At 49.8% G+C, this 19,436-nt stretch overlaps 3 protein-coding genes across 6 annotated transcripts; 1 reads left to right on the top strand and 2 right to left on the bottom strand.

The window, feature by feature from the left end:
• Nucleotides 1–1,571: 1,571 nt before the first annotated feature.
• On the bottom strand, nucleotides 1,572–5,416 carry PSMB8 (proteasome 20S subunit beta 8). Its single transcript, XM_073224472.1, is given in 6 exon segments — nucleotides 1,572–1,879; nucleotides 2,056–2,260; nucleotides 2,721–2,847; nucleotides 3,315–3,434; nucleotides 3,580–3,731; nucleotides 4,483–5,416. Coding segments are annotated over 6 exon segments (840 nt in total). The 5' UTR covers nucleotides 4,630–5,416; the 3' UTR covers nucleotides 1,572–1,790.
• Nucleotides 5,417–5,840: 424 nt separating this feature from the next.
• On the bottom strand, nucleotides 5,841–13,204 carry TAP1 (transporter 1, ATP binding cassette subfamily B member). 2 transcript variants are annotated; one of them, XM_037005201.2, is made up of 11 exons: nucleotides 12,569–13,204; nucleotides 11,962–12,076; nucleotides 11,713–11,843; nucleotides 10,710–10,915; nucleotides 10,100–10,297; nucleotides 9,137–9,265; nucleotides 8,810–8,998; nucleotides 8,052–8,225; nucleotides 7,653–7,815; nucleotides 7,231–7,367; nucleotides 5,841–6,464 (listed from the first exon to the last, which is right to left on the bottom strand). In XM_037005201.2, exons 1-11 carry the CDS (start codon nucleotides 13,164–13,166, stop codon nucleotides 6,252–6,254), a joined length of 2,253 nt encoding a protein of 750 aa, XP_036861096.1. In that variant the 5' UTR covers nucleotides 13,167–13,204; the 3' UTR covers nucleotides 5,841–6,251. The 2 variants fall into 2 exon arrangements, 1 of the variants encoding a protein (XP_036861096.1); XR_005057795.2 differs by lacking the exon at nucleotides 5,841–6,464 and having other exon boundaries at nucleotides 7,228–7,367; nucleotides 7,536–7,815; nucleotides 12,569–13,183.
• PSMB9 (proteasome 20S subunit beta 9) lies at nucleotides 12,972–18,449 on the top strand. 3 transcript variants are annotated; one of them, XM_073224049.1, is made up of 6 exons: nucleotides 12,972–13,105; nucleotides 15,600–15,667; nucleotides 16,430–16,561; nucleotides 17,230–17,359; nucleotides 17,603–17,744; nucleotides 18,270–18,449. In XM_073224049.1, the coding sequence occupies exons 2-6, from the start codon at nucleotides 15,609–15,611 to the stop codon at nucleotides 18,395–18,397; spliced, it is 591 nt and encodes a 196-aa protein (XP_073080150.1). In that variant the 5' UTR covers nucleotides 12,972–13,105; nucleotides 15,600–15,608; the 3' UTR covers nucleotides 18,398–18,449. The 3 variants fall into 3 exon arrangements, with proteins under 3 accessions (XP_073080150.1, XP_036861123.1, XP_036861131.1); XM_037005228.1 differs by lacking the exon at nucleotides 12,972–13,105 and adding an exon at nucleotides 13,504–13,774; XM_037005236.1 differs by lacking the exon at nucleotides 12,972–13,105 and having other exon boundaries at nucleotides 16,344–16,561.
• Nucleotides 18,450–19,436: the final 987 nt, after the last annotated feature.

Raw genomic sequence — 19,436 nt, 5'->3', positions numbered from 1 at the left:
CGCGCTGGGCGGGGTGGCCAGCAGGGGGCGCGCGACACCTGCAGCCAGCCCAGCCCCATCGACTCCTGCTCGCACTTCCCAGGGCCCCAGGGCGTCGCTCACCCTTACCAACGCTTGCTCTGGGATAGAAAACGGCTACAGTTTTTTTTTTTTATTATTGTCATTAAGTAGCATAAAGCTGTTTCGAGGATTGGGAAGTTTTGTAATTAAAGAGCCGTTGGATTTTCTTACGGCAAACTCTTAATACCTCAAACTCTGAACCTATTATGGGAACAGCCTCCTTCCCCAATCGGAGCTCCAGTTTTAGGGTCCTGGGGTAAGAAGAGAGCCAGATTCGGAGCGAGAAACACACAGGACCTCTCCTACATAGAAGGCTCCAGCCACTTTCACCAAGGCCTGCGGAGGTTTCCACTTACAGATTTTGAGATGAGAAGGCCTTGTGCCTTTGTCTTCATCTGTCCTCAGCACAGCGACTTGAGCAGAGCACATATTCAGATGCCTCCAAACTATGTTGAAAACACCTTGGGCATATGAGGGAAATGGACTTGTTTCTTGGTCTATTTTAACACTGATTACAACAGTAATCAGGCTTCTATCCATCCTTCCTAGCTCAGAGATTATCTGTGGAACATGCAGATTTGTTTACTCCAGAAATAACTCTTCAGGTTGAAACCACCTCTCAAACTCACAGTTCCCAGAGGGAGGATCACTTGGATTCCAAACCACCCCTTTGAAATGTTATTGGTGTGACTACCAATGATTCATTTCAAGCTAGGAACAATTGTGGGGGGGATTACTAAAACTTCTCCTACCCTGTCCATTCTGGGAATTTAAAGTCCTCTCTCTAATGAAAATTACTCCATGCTCAGCTGCTTCCCATTTTTGTTATTCCTTTGATTAACTCTCCTTTGAGAGGGGACATTGTCCATATTCCTTCTGGCAGTTCCAGATGATTCAGAAGATCTCATCAAGTCGATCTCATTTTCCTCACCTGGTTACTTTCTGCTCATATTCCTCACATCAAGGAGTCCTCCTCGTCTCCTCCCCTTTCTCTTCAATCATGGTCCTGTCATCTTACAATTGAGTGAGCTGCATCACAAGATTGAACCCCTACAGTCCATCTTTGTATTCAATATCCAATATCCCTAAACTGTTATTTCAGGTAAACAATACTGTGTTTGCAATTACCGCATACATGTGAGGTGAAAGCTTTTTTCATCTGACTCTACAAAGTCAGAACTAGCTGTAATAGGTACCCTGTCCCCAGGCCCCCAAACTATTAACAGTGGACTACACAGAAGTCTCTATGTATATCCCCAAGTAAAGCACTCCAACTTAAATTAAATTGTAAATAAGTGTCTGCAGACAACAATGATCGGCCTTCCTGAGGTCCTAGAGAGATGAGTGTGGAAGGAAAACCCTGGAGAAATATTTGGTGAGGCCCATTTCTTAGGCAGGGTTTGAGTGTCTTCTCAGGAAAAGCCTCTCTTTATTTCCTGCCCCCTTCCCCTCAACAGCCACAGCCCCAAGCCCAATCAGCCAGAACACAGACACAGAAATTTGTAACCATTTTCCTTTATTGTGCTTAGTGGGCACCCAGAAGGTTGTGATAGGCGAGTGTTCCTTGAAAGAGAGAACACACAAAAGGGGAAACTCTGCCCTGCCCCAAAGCTGCCAATACTCTCCCCCCAGGGCTCAAGTTAGGGCCCTCTTCTCCCAGGGCAAAAACTGGTCCAAGTCCCCGAGTCAGCCAGGCTTTCCAGAGGAGGCCTGCCCAGCCGCTGCCACTGCTACTGACTGGCCTCCCGGTACTGGTACATCAGGTCACTGACGTCTGTACTCTGCACTTTCACCCAACCGTCTTGCTTCATATGGTACACTGTGGGCCAATAAGAAAGAACATGGATGCACCTTTCCCTTCAGCCAGTCGCTGTTATGATGTTACACTGAAGGAAACCCTTATTACTGGGACTTCACTGAAAACCTCCCCCGAGTCTCCCAATCTCAGAAGCCCTTCCGGAACCAGGCATGGTGGTGGGAGCACTGGTCTCTTACTATTGACAACTCCTCCAGAATAGTTGTCTCAGTGGGTAGCATGAACAATAGCCCTGCGGCCCATGTCATAAGCCTCTTCTCAGCTAAGATTTGGCCAATAGCTGCTATCCATCACCCCATAGGCAAAGGTGTTCCCGGTACCCATGGAGAACATGTTTCCTGAGAGCCGAGTCCCATAGTCATCCACGTAGTAGAGTCCAGGACCCTATAGGATGCAAGAAAGTTTCAGGTTGGAATTGGAGAGGGAGATGTTGGTAACATACAGGTCCAAGTATGAACCATAAAAAGTGACCAATGAAGGGGGGACCCTAGTAAACATAACGTTCTTCATGTAATTGTAGATTAATGATAACAAAAAAAAAATTTTTTTTAAGTGACCAAGAGAGTAAGACTTGCCACAGGAATAACTGAAGTAGGACAGCACTTTGGTAATAATCATAGAACTTGAGGAGAAAATGGGAAAAACAAACTTGGAATCAACTATTTCATTGAAAGGGACAAGCTTATGAAACAGTGGTCCACATCTGGACCAGAAATAGCCCCTGGAGATGCTGGACCAGTTCTATAACCCAGAGTTCTAAGGGAGGGAGTGGGAGGGGAGGGTATGATGAGAAAACTGATCTCTCATCCACAGCGGGGGAATATGGAGAATGGAGGGCACCCACCTTGTCCCAGCCACAGATCATACTGCCCATGGAGAGGCCCAGGCCGCGGTACTGGCACATCATGTTAGAGAGCAGTTTAGAGGCTGCTTACACTGAGATACGCTCCCCATTCCACAGATAATACAACCTGGGTGAAGACAGGGTGGTGGGGGGAGAGGCCTTAGAGGTGTCAGGACTAGGCTAGCTCTCTGAGCAGCCCACTCGATGGGTAGGAAATGACTGAGGAGGAAAGTATTTGAAAGGATTGGTTTTGTAGGATCTCAGGTTCAGGGAGAGATTTGGAATTTAAACCTAAACCACATAAAGAAATCGTAGTAAATGTTACTATCCAACCAGGGTGGATGATGTCAGGGCTAAATAATTGAGAGATTGATTATCTGGTTTAGTGGCAGGAGCTCAAGATGAGATTTGGGAGAAGGGTTTTTTTGTTCCGTTTTGTTGTTTTAATCATCAAAAGGCTGTTTTGTGAAATACTACCTTAGCACTAAGATGCTACATTGGAACAGGAGGAAAGGGTAAGGAGGAGTGATGTGGAGGACCCAGGATCCAGAACTGACCACTAGGCTTAGAAGGCGGATGAGAGACCTCACCTACCTGCACTCCTTGGCCAGCAGACGCTCCCAGTACTGACAGTCCGCCGCACAACCAGACATGGTGCCCAACAGGTACGGGTTAATCTCAATCACCTTGTTCATCCTTATGGTGCCTGGAAGACTGAGTTTCAAGAAGAAAGGAATGACCCCACAGCTCTCCCTGTGTGTCCTACGTCATTATCTGCTTCTGCTTTTGTGCAGACGTTGGGCTCCTGCTGAGAGGAGGGCCCAGCCCCCCCGTGGAACCCGCTTGCTGGAACACATACTCACTAATGTAATTCCCGGATGCGGCCCGAGAATCCACCACCACAATCACTCCATGCTGGAACTTGAAGGCGAGGGTGGTAGTGCCAAGGGCCATCTCAATCTTATCATTCTTTTCTCCATTCCCACCCAGAGACTTGAGTAATTCAGTGGGCTAATGCAAGAGAAAAGGCAGAGGAAGGGGCTCTGAAAACTTCTGAAGTCGGAGACTGCAAGGGAAGGGTTTTAGGGAGCGGGAGAGTGAGGAGACAGGCAGAAATTCACCAACCATCACTAAATGGAACAGTTAATAACCAGTCTCTCCAAGGAAATGGCTTGGCGAAAGGAAAAGAACCAACCTTTTCCTTTATCCAGCACGGAAGAAATGAAAGAACGTTACCATAACTAAACATTTTAGGGGTCACTTTATAATGTGTTTTCTTTCCATTGGTCATTTAACCCTCACAAAACACGCTTTATTAATACTATCCCATTTTACAGAAGGGAGGGTGAGAGACCTACACTGACTTAATCCAGCCACAAGTAGTGAGTGGTTAAGGAGAGGCTAATGGCCAAAGTTGATAGGTTTTCCATGCACTATACAGCCCCTATATCACAGGATAGCCCCGTGAGAAAGGCTTGCAGATGTGTGTGGGATGGAGACCAGGCAGGACAGCTCCCTTGTTCTTTCGATGGGAGCCCCCACTGCACCTCTAACTCTACCTAATCTGGATTTACAAAGCCCCAGGTGGTCAGCCCCAATTCCCCTGTGGCCTCTTTCCTGGCACGGGCCCGGGATGTGGCTCTCCTCAACCAAAGGATGCCCAAACTCCGCGTTCCTGCGCCTCCAGGCACTCTGCAGGCCGACCCTCCAGTCTTCTGCGCCCTGCTCCTCGCCTTCCACCGGGTTCTTTTACAGCCCTGACCTGCATTCCCCGGGGGAGGGCGAGCTCCGGAGATCGCTTAGAGAAACTGTAGTGTCCGGGCTCCGAGCGAAGCTGGCTTCCCAGGACAGGGAAAGCCCAGTCCTCCCGCTGCCCTCGGGGGGCTCCGCACATCCCCAGCAGCGCCATGACCGCCTCGCACCCGGAGAACTGTCCATCTTCTGAGGAGGAAGTGAAAGCGAAAGCCGGCAGCCTTAAAGGGAGGGAACAAGAATTTTTTCCACATCCCCCTGCCCTTTCCGAGAAGAAGTCGGGGGCTGTCTGGCGACCATTAGTATCACAGAGTGGACAGGCGCCTCTGCCCCTGCTCCATGGAGGTTGGGGGAACAGAGGGTGATAGAATGTCAAAAGAAGGGAATGAAAGCGAGAGAGCGACTTTGAAAGCCCCCTCGGCGATGATATTGGAGTGAGATACACCAACAGCCGGCATCCTCTGGGAACCGTTACCGAGTGGGTAGGGGTCCTGTCAGCTAAAGGCGCGGCCTCAGGCAGAAAGGGGGACGTCTGCAAGCAGCTGGGAGCAGTTTCACCTCGCGGGAGGAGGGGGTGTTCATATGCGCATCATTTATAAAAGTAGGGGAGGATAGGAGTATGGGAGTGGGCGGCGTGGGCACTGAGTGTTGAGGACAGGTCCTGTGGTAACCCGCCACAGAATATACCCGCAGCGTGGGGGAAGTGGGGGGGAGAGGGCATCAGGGAGCCAGGCGCGGTCTCTGACTCTTACGACGTGGTCCTTCAGAGGCCTCTCCCATTCAACGGTCTCCCTAACCTGTAGCCACCCACAAACACTGCCCCTTCTGCACGCGCCTCCTCTAATAATTATTGCTCCACTGAGCACCGCCGAGTTTACCTCCTCCGACCCCGCCTCTCCTTGCAACCTGTGTTGGCCTAATCTGCCCAGCAACTCTTAACGTCACACCCCTATGGCTCTTTCTGAATGGAAAAGATTTACTACGCAACCTCGCCCACTGTGCTGAGGTTACCCCTCCAGGTGCCACTGCAGAGCCGGATGAGCTCTGCAGGAAAGGACCGGGGCGGACGAGCTGGTGAAGCTGAGCTCCTCAGCTCACGCGCTTGCTCTTCCTCCATCTTCCACCGCAGAAGGGCCACGGCTCCGCGCTGCAGCGGCCGTGCCTTGGAGGGTGCTGTTTCCCTGTCGGGCTCATCCTTGGGGGTAGATGCTGGGGATTGTCTAAGTGGAGGGTGCAACAGCAAACTTAAGGGAGGATGGCGCGCTTGGGGCTGTGAAACATTGAGGATGCTGAAGGGAAAGACACCTGATTCCTGAGAAGCGTGCGGCAAAACGATGAGCTATTTAGGGTGCTGAAAACACAAGAAACCACAGTACAAAACACTGATTTTATTATAAATATCAGAACCCACAGGGCATTTATGATCCAGCATATGCCTCTGGTCATACTGGAAAGTAGCTGATCTTCCCTTTTGGTATATTCTAAATATTTCTCCTCATTTTCAGGGTGCTATCCATACCAACCCTGACTCTAAACTCAGTCACACTAAGGAGTTATCAATACTATTTTCTTCCAGGAAATGTGCATTATCAAGAGGAGCTTGTTGAGAGGGTAACACTCATGGGCAGACTTGCATGCATCACCAAGGAAGTTAACTTTAGGGTGTCACTCCTCCTAGAAGTAGCTGTCTGCTTTGCAGCTCTGGTAAGATGTCTATTCCCAAATTCTCCACTATAGAAAGGAGAAAAAAAGATGGAGCGTGCAGGTCTGACAAGTCTTTCATTCCGGAGCATCTGACCCGCTAGCAGCCTGCACCATGTTCCGGTAGTGTCCCCTGTTCTCCATGAGCTGCTGGTGGGTTCCCGCCTCACAGATGGTGCCTCCTTCTAGAAAGAGGATGTGGTCAGCCTGTTCCACTGAGCTGAGATGCTGGGTGATGAGAAGCACAGACCGAGAGCACCTCTCAGGGCTTTCATACAGGAGCTGCTCCAACTGAGAAAAGACAGATTCTGTCAGAGCTGGGGACCACTCCCAGCCCAGGGGGCATCTGTGTGCCCAGAGCTGCAACAGCCTCACCAGGACCACTGCCGCCTCTGCCAACAACCCCAGGATCAAAGATTCTCAATCTGAGTGCTTTTCTATCAAACCTTGATTTGTTAAAGACTGTTTACATGAGGTGGCAACAGTGGAATAAAAGTCAGAGCCCTATAATGATACCCCTGAAGAGTGAAGGGTATTGAGTAGTCTCTCCTCTCACCTCTGGAGTGGGAATTTATATATGCTGTTTTAAGGACATTTAATTTAGTGGTAAGGAGCATAAGCATTCAGGTCAGGTGGACTTGACTCTGGGTCCAGGCTCTGCTATTCAACAGGTGAATGACGTAGGTTATACTACTTCTCTTAGCTTCCACTTTATCATCTGTAGAATGAGGATAATAGTGCCCCACTTAGACACATTCAGGATGAGGAAATGAGTGAGCCACTACATATGAAGGGCCTAGCAGCATGTTGGCACATAGTAAAAGCTCAATTAATATCAATGTTAACATTGTTAGGATGGTCTTTTCCTTATGTTTGGCTTCAGAGATTCAGTTTGTATATAATCTCTTAACTGGTTCTAGGCGTCTTGGGGAGAAGCTAATGGGAACTGAGAACTGCAAAGACTGATCTGAATAATGATGATGCTAGCATAACACAGAATAAGTGCAGAAAGGACGACTGGATGGGATGTAGGCATTAAGAAAGATGACTTACTCACCTGTAACTGGCTGTTTGCATCCAAGGCACTGGTAGCATCATCCAGGATAAGCACCTGAGGTTTCCGGATCAGTGCTCGAGCCAAGGCCACTGCCTGCCGCTGACCACCTGACAGCTGGCTCCCAGCCTCACCCACCTCTGCAGAGACGAGAACCAAGAAGAGAGCTGGGTGAGCACATGCATACCCATGTGCACATGCATCCCCCTCACGAAGGATGGATGATGCAGCTACAAGGGGAAGGTTCTGGGAAGGTAAAGGAGTTCTGAGCATGGGAGGGTGAAGGAGTCATAGGAGTATGATCTTACAACTTCAAACTGAAGTCAGTGAGGCAGGAAGAACTGCTGAGTAGGTGCCTGATGTAAGCCTATCAGGGTTTCAGCAAAGGTGAAGATGGCTGGGTGGTGTGTGAACAGAGAGGGCACCTGTGTTGTAGCCCTGAGGGAGTTCAGAGATGAAGCTATGGGCTCCAGACTCCATTGCTGCAGCTATGATTTCCTCCATAGTTGGCTTCTGGATCAGGCCATAGGCAATATTTTCTTGAAAACTTCTTCCAAATAGCTGTGGCTCTTGTCCCACAGCAGCCACCTGGAATGAATATGACAGTGAGTCATAGAATAAGGAACACAGAAGCAAGGTTATCTAGAGACTGAAGACCCAAAATCTTTATTGAGTTCGTATCACAAAATCATACACCCTCTCTCCTGCCACACCCACCCCTTCAGCCAAGGTCTCCTATTGTCCCCTAGCCCTCCTTTCAGAGCAGTGAGAATGCTCTTCTGACTTGATGCTCCCCAACCTCCCCATGCCACCTTCTTGCTCACCTGTCTGTGCAGGTAGTGGTGCTCATACTGGGGAAGGGGCTCCCCATCCAGGAGCAGCTGCCCCCCGGTGGGCTGGTACAGATTCTGCAGCAGGGCAGCCACTGTGCTCTTCCCAGACCCACTGGGTCCCACCAGTGCTGTCACCTCCCCAGGACGGAGGGTAAACGTCAGCCCCTGACGTTTAGAGAATCACACAATAAGCAGCAGGCTGAGGCCTCTAACTTGGGACTGTCATTGTCTTGTTACATAGCATGATGTCTTACCCCAGAGAAGAAAGGACACAAATAGAGGGAAATAGCAACTCCTACCCTCCCACAGTGCACAGACTGCTGTTGTCTCAGCGACAACACCTCCCCCTAAGGAGTAGAGATGGAAGAGAGGCAAAGACGAGAGCAGACTGAGCAGGACTAGGCCACACGCCTGATACCAGGACCATGAGAAAACAGAAACTCATATTCCAAATCCCAAATGGAAAGAAAAAGGAAAGCTGGAAAACTGGGGACACAGATTCTGCTTCAGCAACTCACTAGAATGTGAGAGCCTCTCCCTGAGAGCTGCCTCTCCCATTCCTCTTAAAATCCAAACTAGTTCTTGAGTTTGAGACCAAGTTACTGAAGAGATGATGTTCATCTTTGCTTGTGAAGGGTCAGGAAGGCTCTGTCTGCACCCAGTGTTAAGCAGGCTGATGGCAGGAAGAAAATTTTGGATGACAGAGTTGAGAATGAAGTTGATGGAATGCAAGGGTTGGTAGGTTGTACCTGCAACACCAGGACCTCTGGGTGGTTTGGGTAGGCAAAGGAGACATCTTGGAACTGGACGAGGCCTTTCAAGTTTAAGGGAGTCAACACACCACTGGCTGGGCAGCGAGGGATCCGGTCCAGGTATTCGAATATTTTCTCTGAGGAGCCCACAGCCTTCTGTATATTGGGATAGGTGGAGAGCAGTACCTAGAGGGTTGGGATGAACAGTGAGGCGGGGAGGCCTGATCTGCTTGCCAGGGCTGTGATGGGAGAAGGGTGGGGAGCAGAGGAAAGTGACACATGTGCGATGGGAGGCGGGAAGGAACAGCATTGGGAGGGCCTCACCTCAACTGCTGTAGTGAACTGGACCTGGTAGAGAACAAAGGTGACAAGGTCCCCACTGCTTACAGCCCCACTTATCACCAGATGCCCACCGATGTATAGGATCGCCACCTTCAGCAGCATCCCTGAGATCTGGGCAGAGACCAGAGAGAAAAGGGGTTGGGGAAGAAAAATCCAGAGTGGGTGCAAAGAACAAGAATCATTCACATGAAAGAAATATAAAGTCCCTTTCTCCTGGGTTACAGCAGGAAGTGCAACAGGTAGAAAAGAAGAATGAATCAGAGACCTCATGGAGTCTTACTCGGTCACACAGCTGAAGCCCTCATCATCCTCATCCCCATCGTCATCTTGTCAGGAGCTTTCTGCTCTTCACCAAAGGCTTTCCTCAATGTAATGTCATCTGATATTCTTATCAAGAGCCCTATAAACAAGGCTATACTACTCATGTTCTTTTAAATGAGGAAACAGTCTCAGAGAAGGTAAGTTACGAGCCCATGGGTGCTGAGCTAGTAAATAAATGGCAGCATCAAGCCAGAACCCTCTGATTCCTGGCCCAACTCTCAGTTACATCACAGATGCCCCTCATCCTTGGCTTCTGCTATCCCCATGGCCCTCACTAGCACATCCACATATTTCTGAGCATGAAGGAGGCCAGGGTGTGGGGATTTATGGCTCCCTGAGTGCTCCAGGAGAGGCAAGGGAAGGCCCTAGGACTGGAAGACATGGCATTTCGCTAAAAAGCAGGTTTGGTGGATTTGGGGTACCATAGTAAAAGGAAGTATCAAGTGTGCCCAGAAAGAGGGAGGCAGGTAGGAACACCAAGTAGGCTTATCGAGCCTCAGTTTGCTAGCTGAGAACACCAGACCAACCACTGCCCAGTGGAGGAGTGTGGAGCAGGGTTGAGGAAGGGAATGGAGTTAAAGTGTCTCAGGACAAGGGCCAAGGCGTTCATCTCCCAGTGCTCACAGTAGTGGTCCACAGGCTGACGGCATAGGCCAGGGCCTCCTTCTGGCTGAGTGTGTTCATTTCCTGCAGCTTCTGCCTAAACTTCTGGGCCTCACCCTCCTCATTGGCAAAGCTCCGGACTGTAGGCATCGCTGACAGAACCTCAGTGGCCACCTGGCTGGACTCTGCCAGAGATTCCTGCACCTGTGCTGCCAGCACCTGAGGAGACACGGACAAGAGACATCACACAGGGCTGGCAAATCGTAAAGGGCACTGGTACCTGAGTTATGTGGTTGGAGATTAAAGGTTAAAAGAGGCAGATAAAATAGAGAAAAGAGAAAGGGGCGTGGTTATACTTCCTGGCTACTAAAGAGATACAGAGGGAAGGCAATGACTCAGAAGGGGAACAGGGGATCATATTCTTGAGAATGGTGATCATATTCTTAAAGACAGATTATGGGCAGAAGTTAGAAGAGAAGACACAGAGAATATGAAACTCAGCACTGAGCAATTTGGGGACACAGGTGACAGGGATAGGGAGCCCCATGAAGATAGGGAATCAGTGAGGAATGAGTCCATCGTGTCTGAGAGACAAGGGTTTGTGTGGGTTGAGGCAACTCCCTGGACGTACCTGGTGCCATTTTCCAAGCTTCTTGGGCAGAAGGAAAAGCAGAGGCAGGGCGACCAGGGTGACCATGGTGAGGGAGAGCGACCCCCAGAGCATGAGCCCCAGCAGACACAGCCCACGCACCAGGTACCACAGCAACAGGCTCAGCTTCTCACTTAGAGACTCACTCAGGGAGGACGTGTCTGCTGTAACCCGAGATGTGATGGCGCCTGCCAGGCGTTGGGGAGAAGAGAGTGGAGTCAGTGAGAGGCTCGGAGTGATGGGAGGGACAAGCAATGAGCCAGCTGTGCTGGCAAAGGGTGTCCCCATGCTCTGAGGAGGCTGGGGAAAAACAAGGTCAGAGGATGGGACAATGGGGATCTCAGTGGAGGGAGAATAACGTTAGAGAAGAAGAGCCAGGCCAAAGGCCTTCATTTCAACTCTAAGGAAACTGACGCCCATGTGAATTTCCGATTCTCTGGCAAATTTTTGTTCCTTTCAGAGCCTGTATACCCCATGCCACACTCATAGGCAAGGAAGAGCTCAGGCTGGTCACTTAATAGAGCCAGGGAAAAACGGAGAGTGCTGCTAGAAGGCTGTCCAGGAAACTGTGCCAAGCACTGAATTGGGAATCAAGAGATAGATTCACTCTCCCCAAGTTCACCTCTACCCAAGCATGACTATACAAGCTTCAGCATTTAGGGTCTAGGCCTATTTCCTTTTCTGCAAAATGAGGCAGTTGGACTCTGTGATCTCAAAATTTCCAGGTTTGAAATTCGATAGTGTCTGTCTAAATACACATACAGAGATAAGTTTATGGAAAAATCTTGGATAGAAAAATTAAGTTTTTCTAAAGATAAAATACAGGATTTTTCTCTTGAGGTATAAGAAATGAGAATTTGTGTGTGTGTGTGTGTGTGTGTGTGTGTGTGTGTGTGTGTGTGTGTGTGGAAGAGAGGTTATAAGTAAAAGTCAATGCATATGGATACAAACAGTACATCGATGTATAATGAATTTCATGAGATACCTGTTTGGTTCTCTTGGAAAAACTCTGTTTCCTGCTGCAGGACAGCCCGAAACACCTCTCCCTGCAAGTGGCTATGTGCACGGCCCATGGTGCCATTGTAGATCCCATCACCCATGAACTCCAGCACTGCACTAGAGATGGAGACAAGGGGGTCATTATGTGTTCGGGGGACAGAGAGAAGGTCCCAGGCATCCCCAAGGAAGTGCACAGGGTCCCCACTTCTTGGCCTTCCATCCTCAGCCCACAGACCTGGCTACAGTGAGAACGGACATGAGAGTTACATTTCGAGTGAAGGCAGAGGCTGCCTTGTCTTGTAGAATCCAGTCGGTGAGGCGGCCAGTGAAGAAGGGAATGGCCATCTCCCCTGGGGAGGGATAGAAGAGATGGGTCAGACACAAATATCAAGTCTAGCAGGGCGGTTCCAACCCCACTGCTCCCAGACCACCCCTCTCCTTCATGCTTGGCCATTACCAGGGAGGGCATCAGCAGAAAGCGGACACAAGGGACACAACCTTGCACCTTAGCAGGCCATCCTGGAACTCACAACCCTGAGGCCCCACCAGATCTTTAGGGATTTAATTAGGGAGGCTGGAGATCATAGGATGTGCTATGAGGCCAAAGAAAGAACTGGGTGGCCAATGAAGCAACGCCTGGCAGCACCGAGTCCAGGACTCCTGCCGCCCACCAAGTCCAGGTCTCATCCTCTACCCTGGAAAGGTCTGCTCAAGACCCGAGCTGGGTGGCCTTCCCTTGACCCACACCTTCCAGAACCCACACTAACCTATCTCACTGACCATTACTCTTGATTCCTACCCAGTCCCTTGTGTCCCTCCTGCTCCCCCTGCATTCCCCTTACCGGCACAGGAAAGGACCAGCAGGCCCAGAACGAGCGGCAGGCGCCGTATGTCCGAGCCCAGGCAGCCTAGAAGCCGGCGCACCGCGTCTGCAGATTTCCCTTGACCTCCGCGTACCCAAAGGCTCCCGAGCTTGCGCCATAGAGCAGCTGCGGGCAGCACTGCAGCGTAGCTGAGGGCGAAGGCGTCGAGGCGACATCCCCAGTGCAGCAGCCTGGTGCTGTGAGAGTCCCTGGGGACTCCCCAGGAGCCCAGCTCTCGGAATAAGGCAAGTACCGGCAGCGCCAGGCCCAGCGCCGCCGCCAGGGACTCCGAAGCAGCCAGCCAGCCCAGGACCCCTGCGCTTCCGCTCTTGGAGCCATCCGTCGCCCTGGGGACTCCGCGGGCCCCCAGCCCCAGCACAGCCCAGCGGCTCAGGCCCACCCCCCAGACCCGAAGCAACGGCAGCGTGGAAGGCACTAAAAAGGAGAATATTCTTGGCAGCGCCGGCCGGAGCAGCACCCAGTCGGCTAGAAGCAGCAGCGTTGTCCCCAGCCACGGTAGGGAAGCTCGGAAGAGGTAGAGGCACCCGCTGGGCGCGGGGGACCCTGAGCCGGCCATCGGCGAGCGAGCCCGGAGTCGCGCCCGGACCTGGGGCTCCCTGGCGTCCCCGCCGAGCTGGAGGCCCTCGTAGGCTAGAGAGGGCGCGGAATGGGAGCTGGGGAAGGAAACAGGGGCTGGCCGAGGCGGGGCGCTCGAGAAGTCCCGGGAACCGGCCGAAGGGAAAAGAAAACGAAAGCAGCCGCAGACTGGCTAGATCCGCCCACGTCGGAAAGTGGCCAACCCAGACTATTCTGGGCGACGGCACTGAATTCAGATATGAGGCTCTGGGAAGCAGCTTCGTCCATCTTACGCACCAGTCCCTCCTTTCCTTGCTGCCTCCTGCAAAGATTCACTTGTCGGAACCCGCTTACCCCAGCCTTGGGCGGGTTCTTTCGTCACCCGTCTCCGGGCAGACCTGCCAGACGCGGGTTAGCGGCCGGAGTCAGGCCTGGCGGAGAGAACCCAGGCGCCCCCTGGCGGGCGTGGAGAAGGGGCGGAGCTGCAGGCCGCGCGCAGCGCGCTGTCCCAGGTCGGAAACCAGCGCCCCAGAGTAGGAGCGCGGCGCAGAGATGCTGCCGACCGGAGCACCAAGCGATTTACCCCGGGCTGGCGAAGTCTACACTGGGGTAATGAGTATGGGCTTGAGCGTTAGCAGAGGGGTGGAGGAGGTGGAGCGACGGGGTACCCTAGAAGCGCCTGGAAGTAAATGAAGAGACTAACAAGAGTGAGGAGGTAGTTTGTAGTAGCCGGAGCTTGCAATGAGTACAGGGCGTCTGTACTCTGCAGGGGATCACCTAGGGGTCCGAGAAGGGCCTGGACAAGCGAGGCTGGCGGAGAAGGGGTGCTTTGGCTTTTAGCTGGAAGCGTCAAGGGGAAGCTGTTCTAAAGCGCTTTCGCTTTTACTCTGGACTAGAGAGAGGGGCTGGTTAAATCAAGGGAGGGGTGGAGAAGGTGCAGAGAGATGAGGAAATGGTGCCCTGGGTGAAGTAGGACCGCCCTTGGGAGAGGGTAATACAGGCACTGATGGAGACGAGACAGCCCATCACACAGACCTTTGATAAACTGGCCACTGTGCAGTTCATGGCACCCTGATAATGGGGGTTCCATGTGAGCGTGTGGTGCCCTGGCCCAGCTCAGCCCAGGAAGGTTCCTGCCTGGCCAGTGTGCTGCCATGCTCCCTTCCTTGAGTCTTCGATACCCACTCCCAGCACCTGATGGGGAACTGTGCCCAACCTGGGCACCTGGGGAAGATGGCAGCCCAAGGCTGGCTGGCTTCACCTCCCAGACTTACTGCCACTACGCTTGGCCTGGGGGCAGATTTGTTTCTGAGGAATTACCACTTAAGATGGGGTTGTCACTATTCTCTGGCCCTCCATTCATAGTAAGTCTGTACGTCAGAAAGCACACTCAGGGTGATATCCCTGGGGCCAGCGTAACTTATGGGGTGGTGAGAAAGACAGCAACAAAACCATTTTTAAGTAGAAAAAGTCCCTTACTGCCAGATAAGCCATGGAAGGAAGGAAGTGGAAGCGAAAACAAGGGAGGGCAGCGAGACCAGGACTTTAGCCCCAGGTCTGCTATTAATTCTCTGTGACCTTGGACAAGTCAGTTGCCTTCTCTGAGGCTGTTTCTTCATTTGAACCTAAGAGCTCTATGGCTCTTTCCAACTGAACAGTAGAGTAAGAGACGTTCACTCTTCCTTAATTATTTTCCTTAATTTCTTTTCCTGACCTAGAAAGGTCAGCGTAAACTACCTAGTCAAATCCTCTCTTGGTATTGATCTTGTTGCCTGGCTACTGAGATATCTATTTACCTCTTGATGAGAAATCCATAAATGAGACCTTTATTTTAAACCATTTCATATGTTCCATGCTGCTTTCCTCCTTCCTTGACATGTGGCCCTGCTAATCATCGACCCCCTCCATGTTTTCTGTTGTTCAAGAAACTGAAAGAGCTTGCTTCAGATTAAGGGGTGGGGTGGGGGTTGGAGGATTCTGGGCCAAAAAAAAAAGACATGAGCTTATTTCCCAAGGTCACAGTAACATGCTCTGTGTCAACATTGTACCACATCTGGACACACAGCAAGTGCCTGTACTGGAGGTGATTCACTTGTGTGCCTTACTGGTGTTTGGAGGTGCCCTCAAGCCAAACCTACAACCTCTCCGAGTCTCATCCACACCTCTTTCCTACAATGAAAGCATTTCACCTAGGAAGGTTGGGGCTTAGGGATATAGTTCTTTCTGTGTTGTGCCATGACCATGCTGTGACATTCTCTTGCAGCTAGGAGAGGTGACAGAGAAAATGGGAAGATAGAGAAAAAAATCCTGTACTGAGATTCAGCTCTGGCCTGAATTACTGTAGGATCTTGAGCCGGTCACCTCCTCTCTCTGGGAATGTTTCCTCATCTGTAACCTGTCTTCCTGCACTGACGTTCCACCTCTGTCTCTGCAGACAACCATCATGGCAGTAGAGTTTGATGGGGGCGTTGTGCTGGGCTCTGATTCCCGAGTGTCTGCCGGGTAAGTACCGGGGAAGGTGTATGCTTTTGGAAGGATGCTAATGGCCCCAAATACATATTTTTCTTGCCATTTATGAAGAGACTGTTGAACTAGAGCTTTGGAGAAACTGAATTAACCTTTCAGAATTATATAATATATAACCTTTATAACCATTATGATAAGATATTGGGTGGGTGTTTTGAGTCTCTGAATTCCTGGGGGAGAATCTGGGGCCCAAATACTTATGTGGCCTGTCCCTGTAGTGTACAGGTATAAGGGACTGAGAAATGGATAGGAGACAGAGATTTGAGGGGCCTCCTTCCATCTATGTTTAGATAGAGAAAATATAGTTCTGCCAAGCAGATATTCTCGTTTCTCATCTATCACATGTTGAACGAATTTTGTCTTCCTCCCTCTTGGCCAGTTTCCTCGCAAGCAAAATAAGTTTATGGGCTTAGATCATAAATATGACTTACTTTATGTTTCATACAACATGTAACTTCCTCCAGATGGTTAATAGCAACGAAAATTGATAAAAGGAACAGAATTCTTAATTTAGTGTGTTTTCTGTTATTAGAAAGTCTAAGCCTGAAAATAAGTCTAATTTTGATCATTATTTTCAGTGTTTCACTTATTTGAGATGAATTTTTGCTTCCTGCTTTCACCTAAGCATTAAATGTCTGTGGCTGTCCTCTAGCCAAATAAATTTGAGAAACACTGGATGATGAACCTCAACAATTCTGGCAGCTCTAATGCTGGCGACTGTTGGCTCCTTCCCGACAGAGAGGCTGTGGTAAACCGAGTGTTTGACAAGCTGTCCCCCCTACACCAGCGCATCTACTGTGCTCTCTCTGGTTCGGCCGCTGATGCCCAGGCGGTGGCCGACATGGCCACTTACCAGCTGGAGCTCCATGGGTATGAAGCTGTGGGGTCTTCAGTGCACATCTACTAGAGCGCCCCCCAACCAGGGAGCCCCTGTACAATGTCTTGTTCCAAGAGAGCCTTGCAGTGCAAAATGAAAAATTCTTGTTTGGGCTCCTGCTTTCCCTGGCTTTGAACTGGCACTTGAATCTCTCAAAGCTGGTTTCTGCATCTGTAGGCTGGAGATAATGAGCAGTACCAAACTCCCCTCCCTGGCCAGATGGTTACTTTGAGAATTAAATGATAACACATGAAAATGGTTTGAGAACTGTAAATCACTTTCCTCACACAAATAATGAGGCAGAAAATGATGGTGTGGCCCACCATAATACCAGGTGGTTACCAAGGGGAAAGCCAAGGTCACTGGGGCGGAAGTAAAGCTTACCTGCTTTTACCCACATGGGCTTTTACCCCCTGCAGCAGAGTTATGTCACAAGGCTCGGGGGCAAAGGGTAGTTGGGACAGAGTAAAGGAGGGGTACAGTTGAAATCTTCTTACCAATCAGTGGCGTGAGACTCTAGTTCCCCTGCACCTGTGGGAGGAGAGCTGGGGTTTGAACTCTTGTCGGTTTCAGGTGTCACCTGGCAGGGATAATGGGAATGGCACAGGAGGGTTGAACATCAGGAATTTATGTTGCCCTGTGTTCCTAACATTTCCTTTAGCTTGGAACTGGAAGAACCTCCACTTGTTCTGGCTGCTGCAAACATGGTGAAGAATATTACTTATAAATACCGGGAGGACCTATCTGCACATCTTATGGTAGCTGGCTGGGACCAACGTGAAGGGGGCCAGGTGAGTATCTCCTAATGCACTGCTTCCCTTGGGGTTCCCCACTCCCTATGAAAGGAGATGGAGGTCACATGTCATTCTAGCAATAAATTCCAAAGACACTGCCTCTAAAAACAAGTATAGTCTCAACTGGTGGGGCTGTGAGCTATTGAGGCTTCACTGCAGAGTGTGCAGACCACCTGCTTGTCTCAGTGGCAGGAAGCAGATTGATGCTTCTACAGTCTGACCTGAGGATACCTCCCCCAGGTATATGGCACCCTGGGAGGAATGCTGATCCGACAGCCCTTTGCCATTGGTGGTTCTGGCAGCACCTATATCTACGGTTATGTGGATGCAGCATATAAACCAGGCATGTCCCCGGAGGAGTGCAGGCGCTTCACCACGGATGGTAACTAGCCAAGTGGAAGGGTGCTTGGGGAGGGTTTTTTAACATGGGAAGGACGAGGAGTTAAGAAAAGGAATACATGGGTGACCTTTTAATTTAATGTCCAAATTGAGACACTTTTCAGAGCAAAGGGGGCAGGAGAAAGGCTAAACTAGATGGAACTTCAGAACAGAAAGCATAAACCAGGATTGTTCTGAGTACACCAAATTAAGACACATGTTTGGTTACTATAAGAACCAGTGTTGTGCTGGAACTGGCTCAGGCCAGCTCATGGGGGCCAATTGTTAAATATTCAAGGATTTCTGAGCTGCATTTCAAATCAATCATGGTGAGAGTAATTGAGACCATGGACATCAGGAGATGCCACATATGAACCTACATATGAATGAACCCCACTAAATATTCATCTCAAGGAGATGTGTTTAGAGGTCTGAAAGTGGAAATAGGCACGTGGACAAGATGAGAAGGAAAAGATCTTTGAAGCTAAGCCATTCTCTCTCCCTCTCTCCAACTTGAAACCCTCTGCAGCTATTGCTCTGGCCATGAGCAGGGATGGCTCTAGTGGGGGTGTCATCTACCTGGTCACTATTACAGCTGCTGGTGTGGACCATCGAGTAATCCTGGGCAATGAGCTGCCGAAATTCTATGATGAGTGACTCTTCTCACACTTCATTTCTTTACTTTGTAATAAACTTTCTTGAACTAGAACCTGGTATGGTCAATGGGAAATGGGTGCCCAGGGAGATGAACCTTAGGGAAGGGGGTTCTTCCCTCTCAGAGGTGAGATAATCTTTTTATTCCTTTGTTCCCAGGACTAAAACATCTTTCCCAGAGAAAGGAGTGGGAGAATGTACTAGAATTAGAAAAAGCCCTGTACACAACAGGTCATCATACACTGAGTGATGCTGAAATATCAGAAACAATAAAACTTCTCATTCTGACACCCAAGGGAAGAGAGTACAAGTGAGGAGTTGGGAATCATTCCTTGAAGGCTAACGGGTGGGTGGATAGGACAGCTACACACGTGAGAGTTAGCTAGGAGCACTAGCAAACTCACATGTAAAGGAATTCCTATCGTAATGTACATAATGCACATGAAAGATCAATGTAAGATAAATGCTTAACTATTTGAGAGGCACTTGTGATTCTCAATAACAACAATAACCAAAAAAAAAAAACAACACTACATTTACAGAACCAGGCATTGTGCTAAATGCTTATAAACTTTAGAACCCAAAGAACCCTTACATAGGTACTACTATTTAAGGACAGGTGGAGGCTTAGAAAGATTAAGTCCCTTGATCAAAGTCACAGCAAGTTCAAAAGCTGAGATCTGGAGTTTAGTTTTACCATATGCCCATCTTCGACTACTACTGAAAACTCTGTTCCCTCAAGTTTCATGTACCATCTTCTCCTTGAAATCTAAGTAACTGTGTTAAACAAGCCTTCTGGTTCTATCTTTGCCATGCACTTTCTGAGCGACAGGACAAGTTAGGACAAATTATTCCCCTTCTGTGAGCCTTCCTTTCTTTTTCTGTTAAATAAAGGTGTTGAGTGACTTCTAAGATAATTTACAGCTCTGACACCCAAGGCCATTTTGTTAATAAGTGAACAGTTAAGAGGCATATTTAACAGAAATTCTAGTAGCTACACAGGAAGCTGTCTGCTTTTCTTTCTGAATCTCAGGCTAAATAT

Source organism: Manis javanica, chromosome 16 (genome assembly GCF_040802235.1).
Source record: "Manis javanica isolate MJ-LG chromosome 16, MJ_LKY, whole genome shotgun sequence".
Taxonomy (NCBI): Eukaryota; Metazoa; Chordata; class Mammalia; order Pholidota; family Manidae; genus Manis; species Manis javanica.
This window is presented reverse-complemented; position numbering and strand designations above follow the sequence as displayed.

What these genes read in the sequence shown, in the direction of transcription:
- TAP1 (XM_037005201.2), bottom strand. Translation starts at nt 13,166, where the DNA reads ATGGCCGGCTCAGGGTCCCCCGCGCCCAGCGGGTGCCTCTACCTCTTC. An exon ending in ACCACTACCTGCACAGACAG is followed by an intron (nt 7,816 to 8,051) that starts GTGAGCAAGAAG and finishes TATTCATTCCAG; the next exon opens with GTGGCTGCTGTGGGACAAGA. An exon ending in ATGCAAACAGCCAGTTACAG is followed by an intron (nt 6,465 to 7,230) that starts GTGAGTAAGTCA and finishes GTCTTTTCTCAG; the next exon opens with TTGGAGCAGCTCCTGTATGA.
- PSMB9 (XM_037005228.1), top strand. Translation starts at nt 13,718, where the DNA reads ATGCTGCCGACCGGAGCACCAAGCGATTTACCCCGGGCTGGCGAAGTC. An exon ending in TACCAGCTGGAGCTCCATGG is followed by an intron (nt 16,562 to 17,229) that starts GTATGAAGCTGT and finishes CATTTCCTTTAG; the next exon opens with CTTGGAACTGGAAGAACCTC. An exon ending in CAGGCGCTTCACCACGGATG is followed by an intron (nt 17,745 to 18,269) that starts GTAACTAGCCAA and finishes AACCCTCTGCAG; the next exon opens with CTATTGCTCTGGCCATGAGC.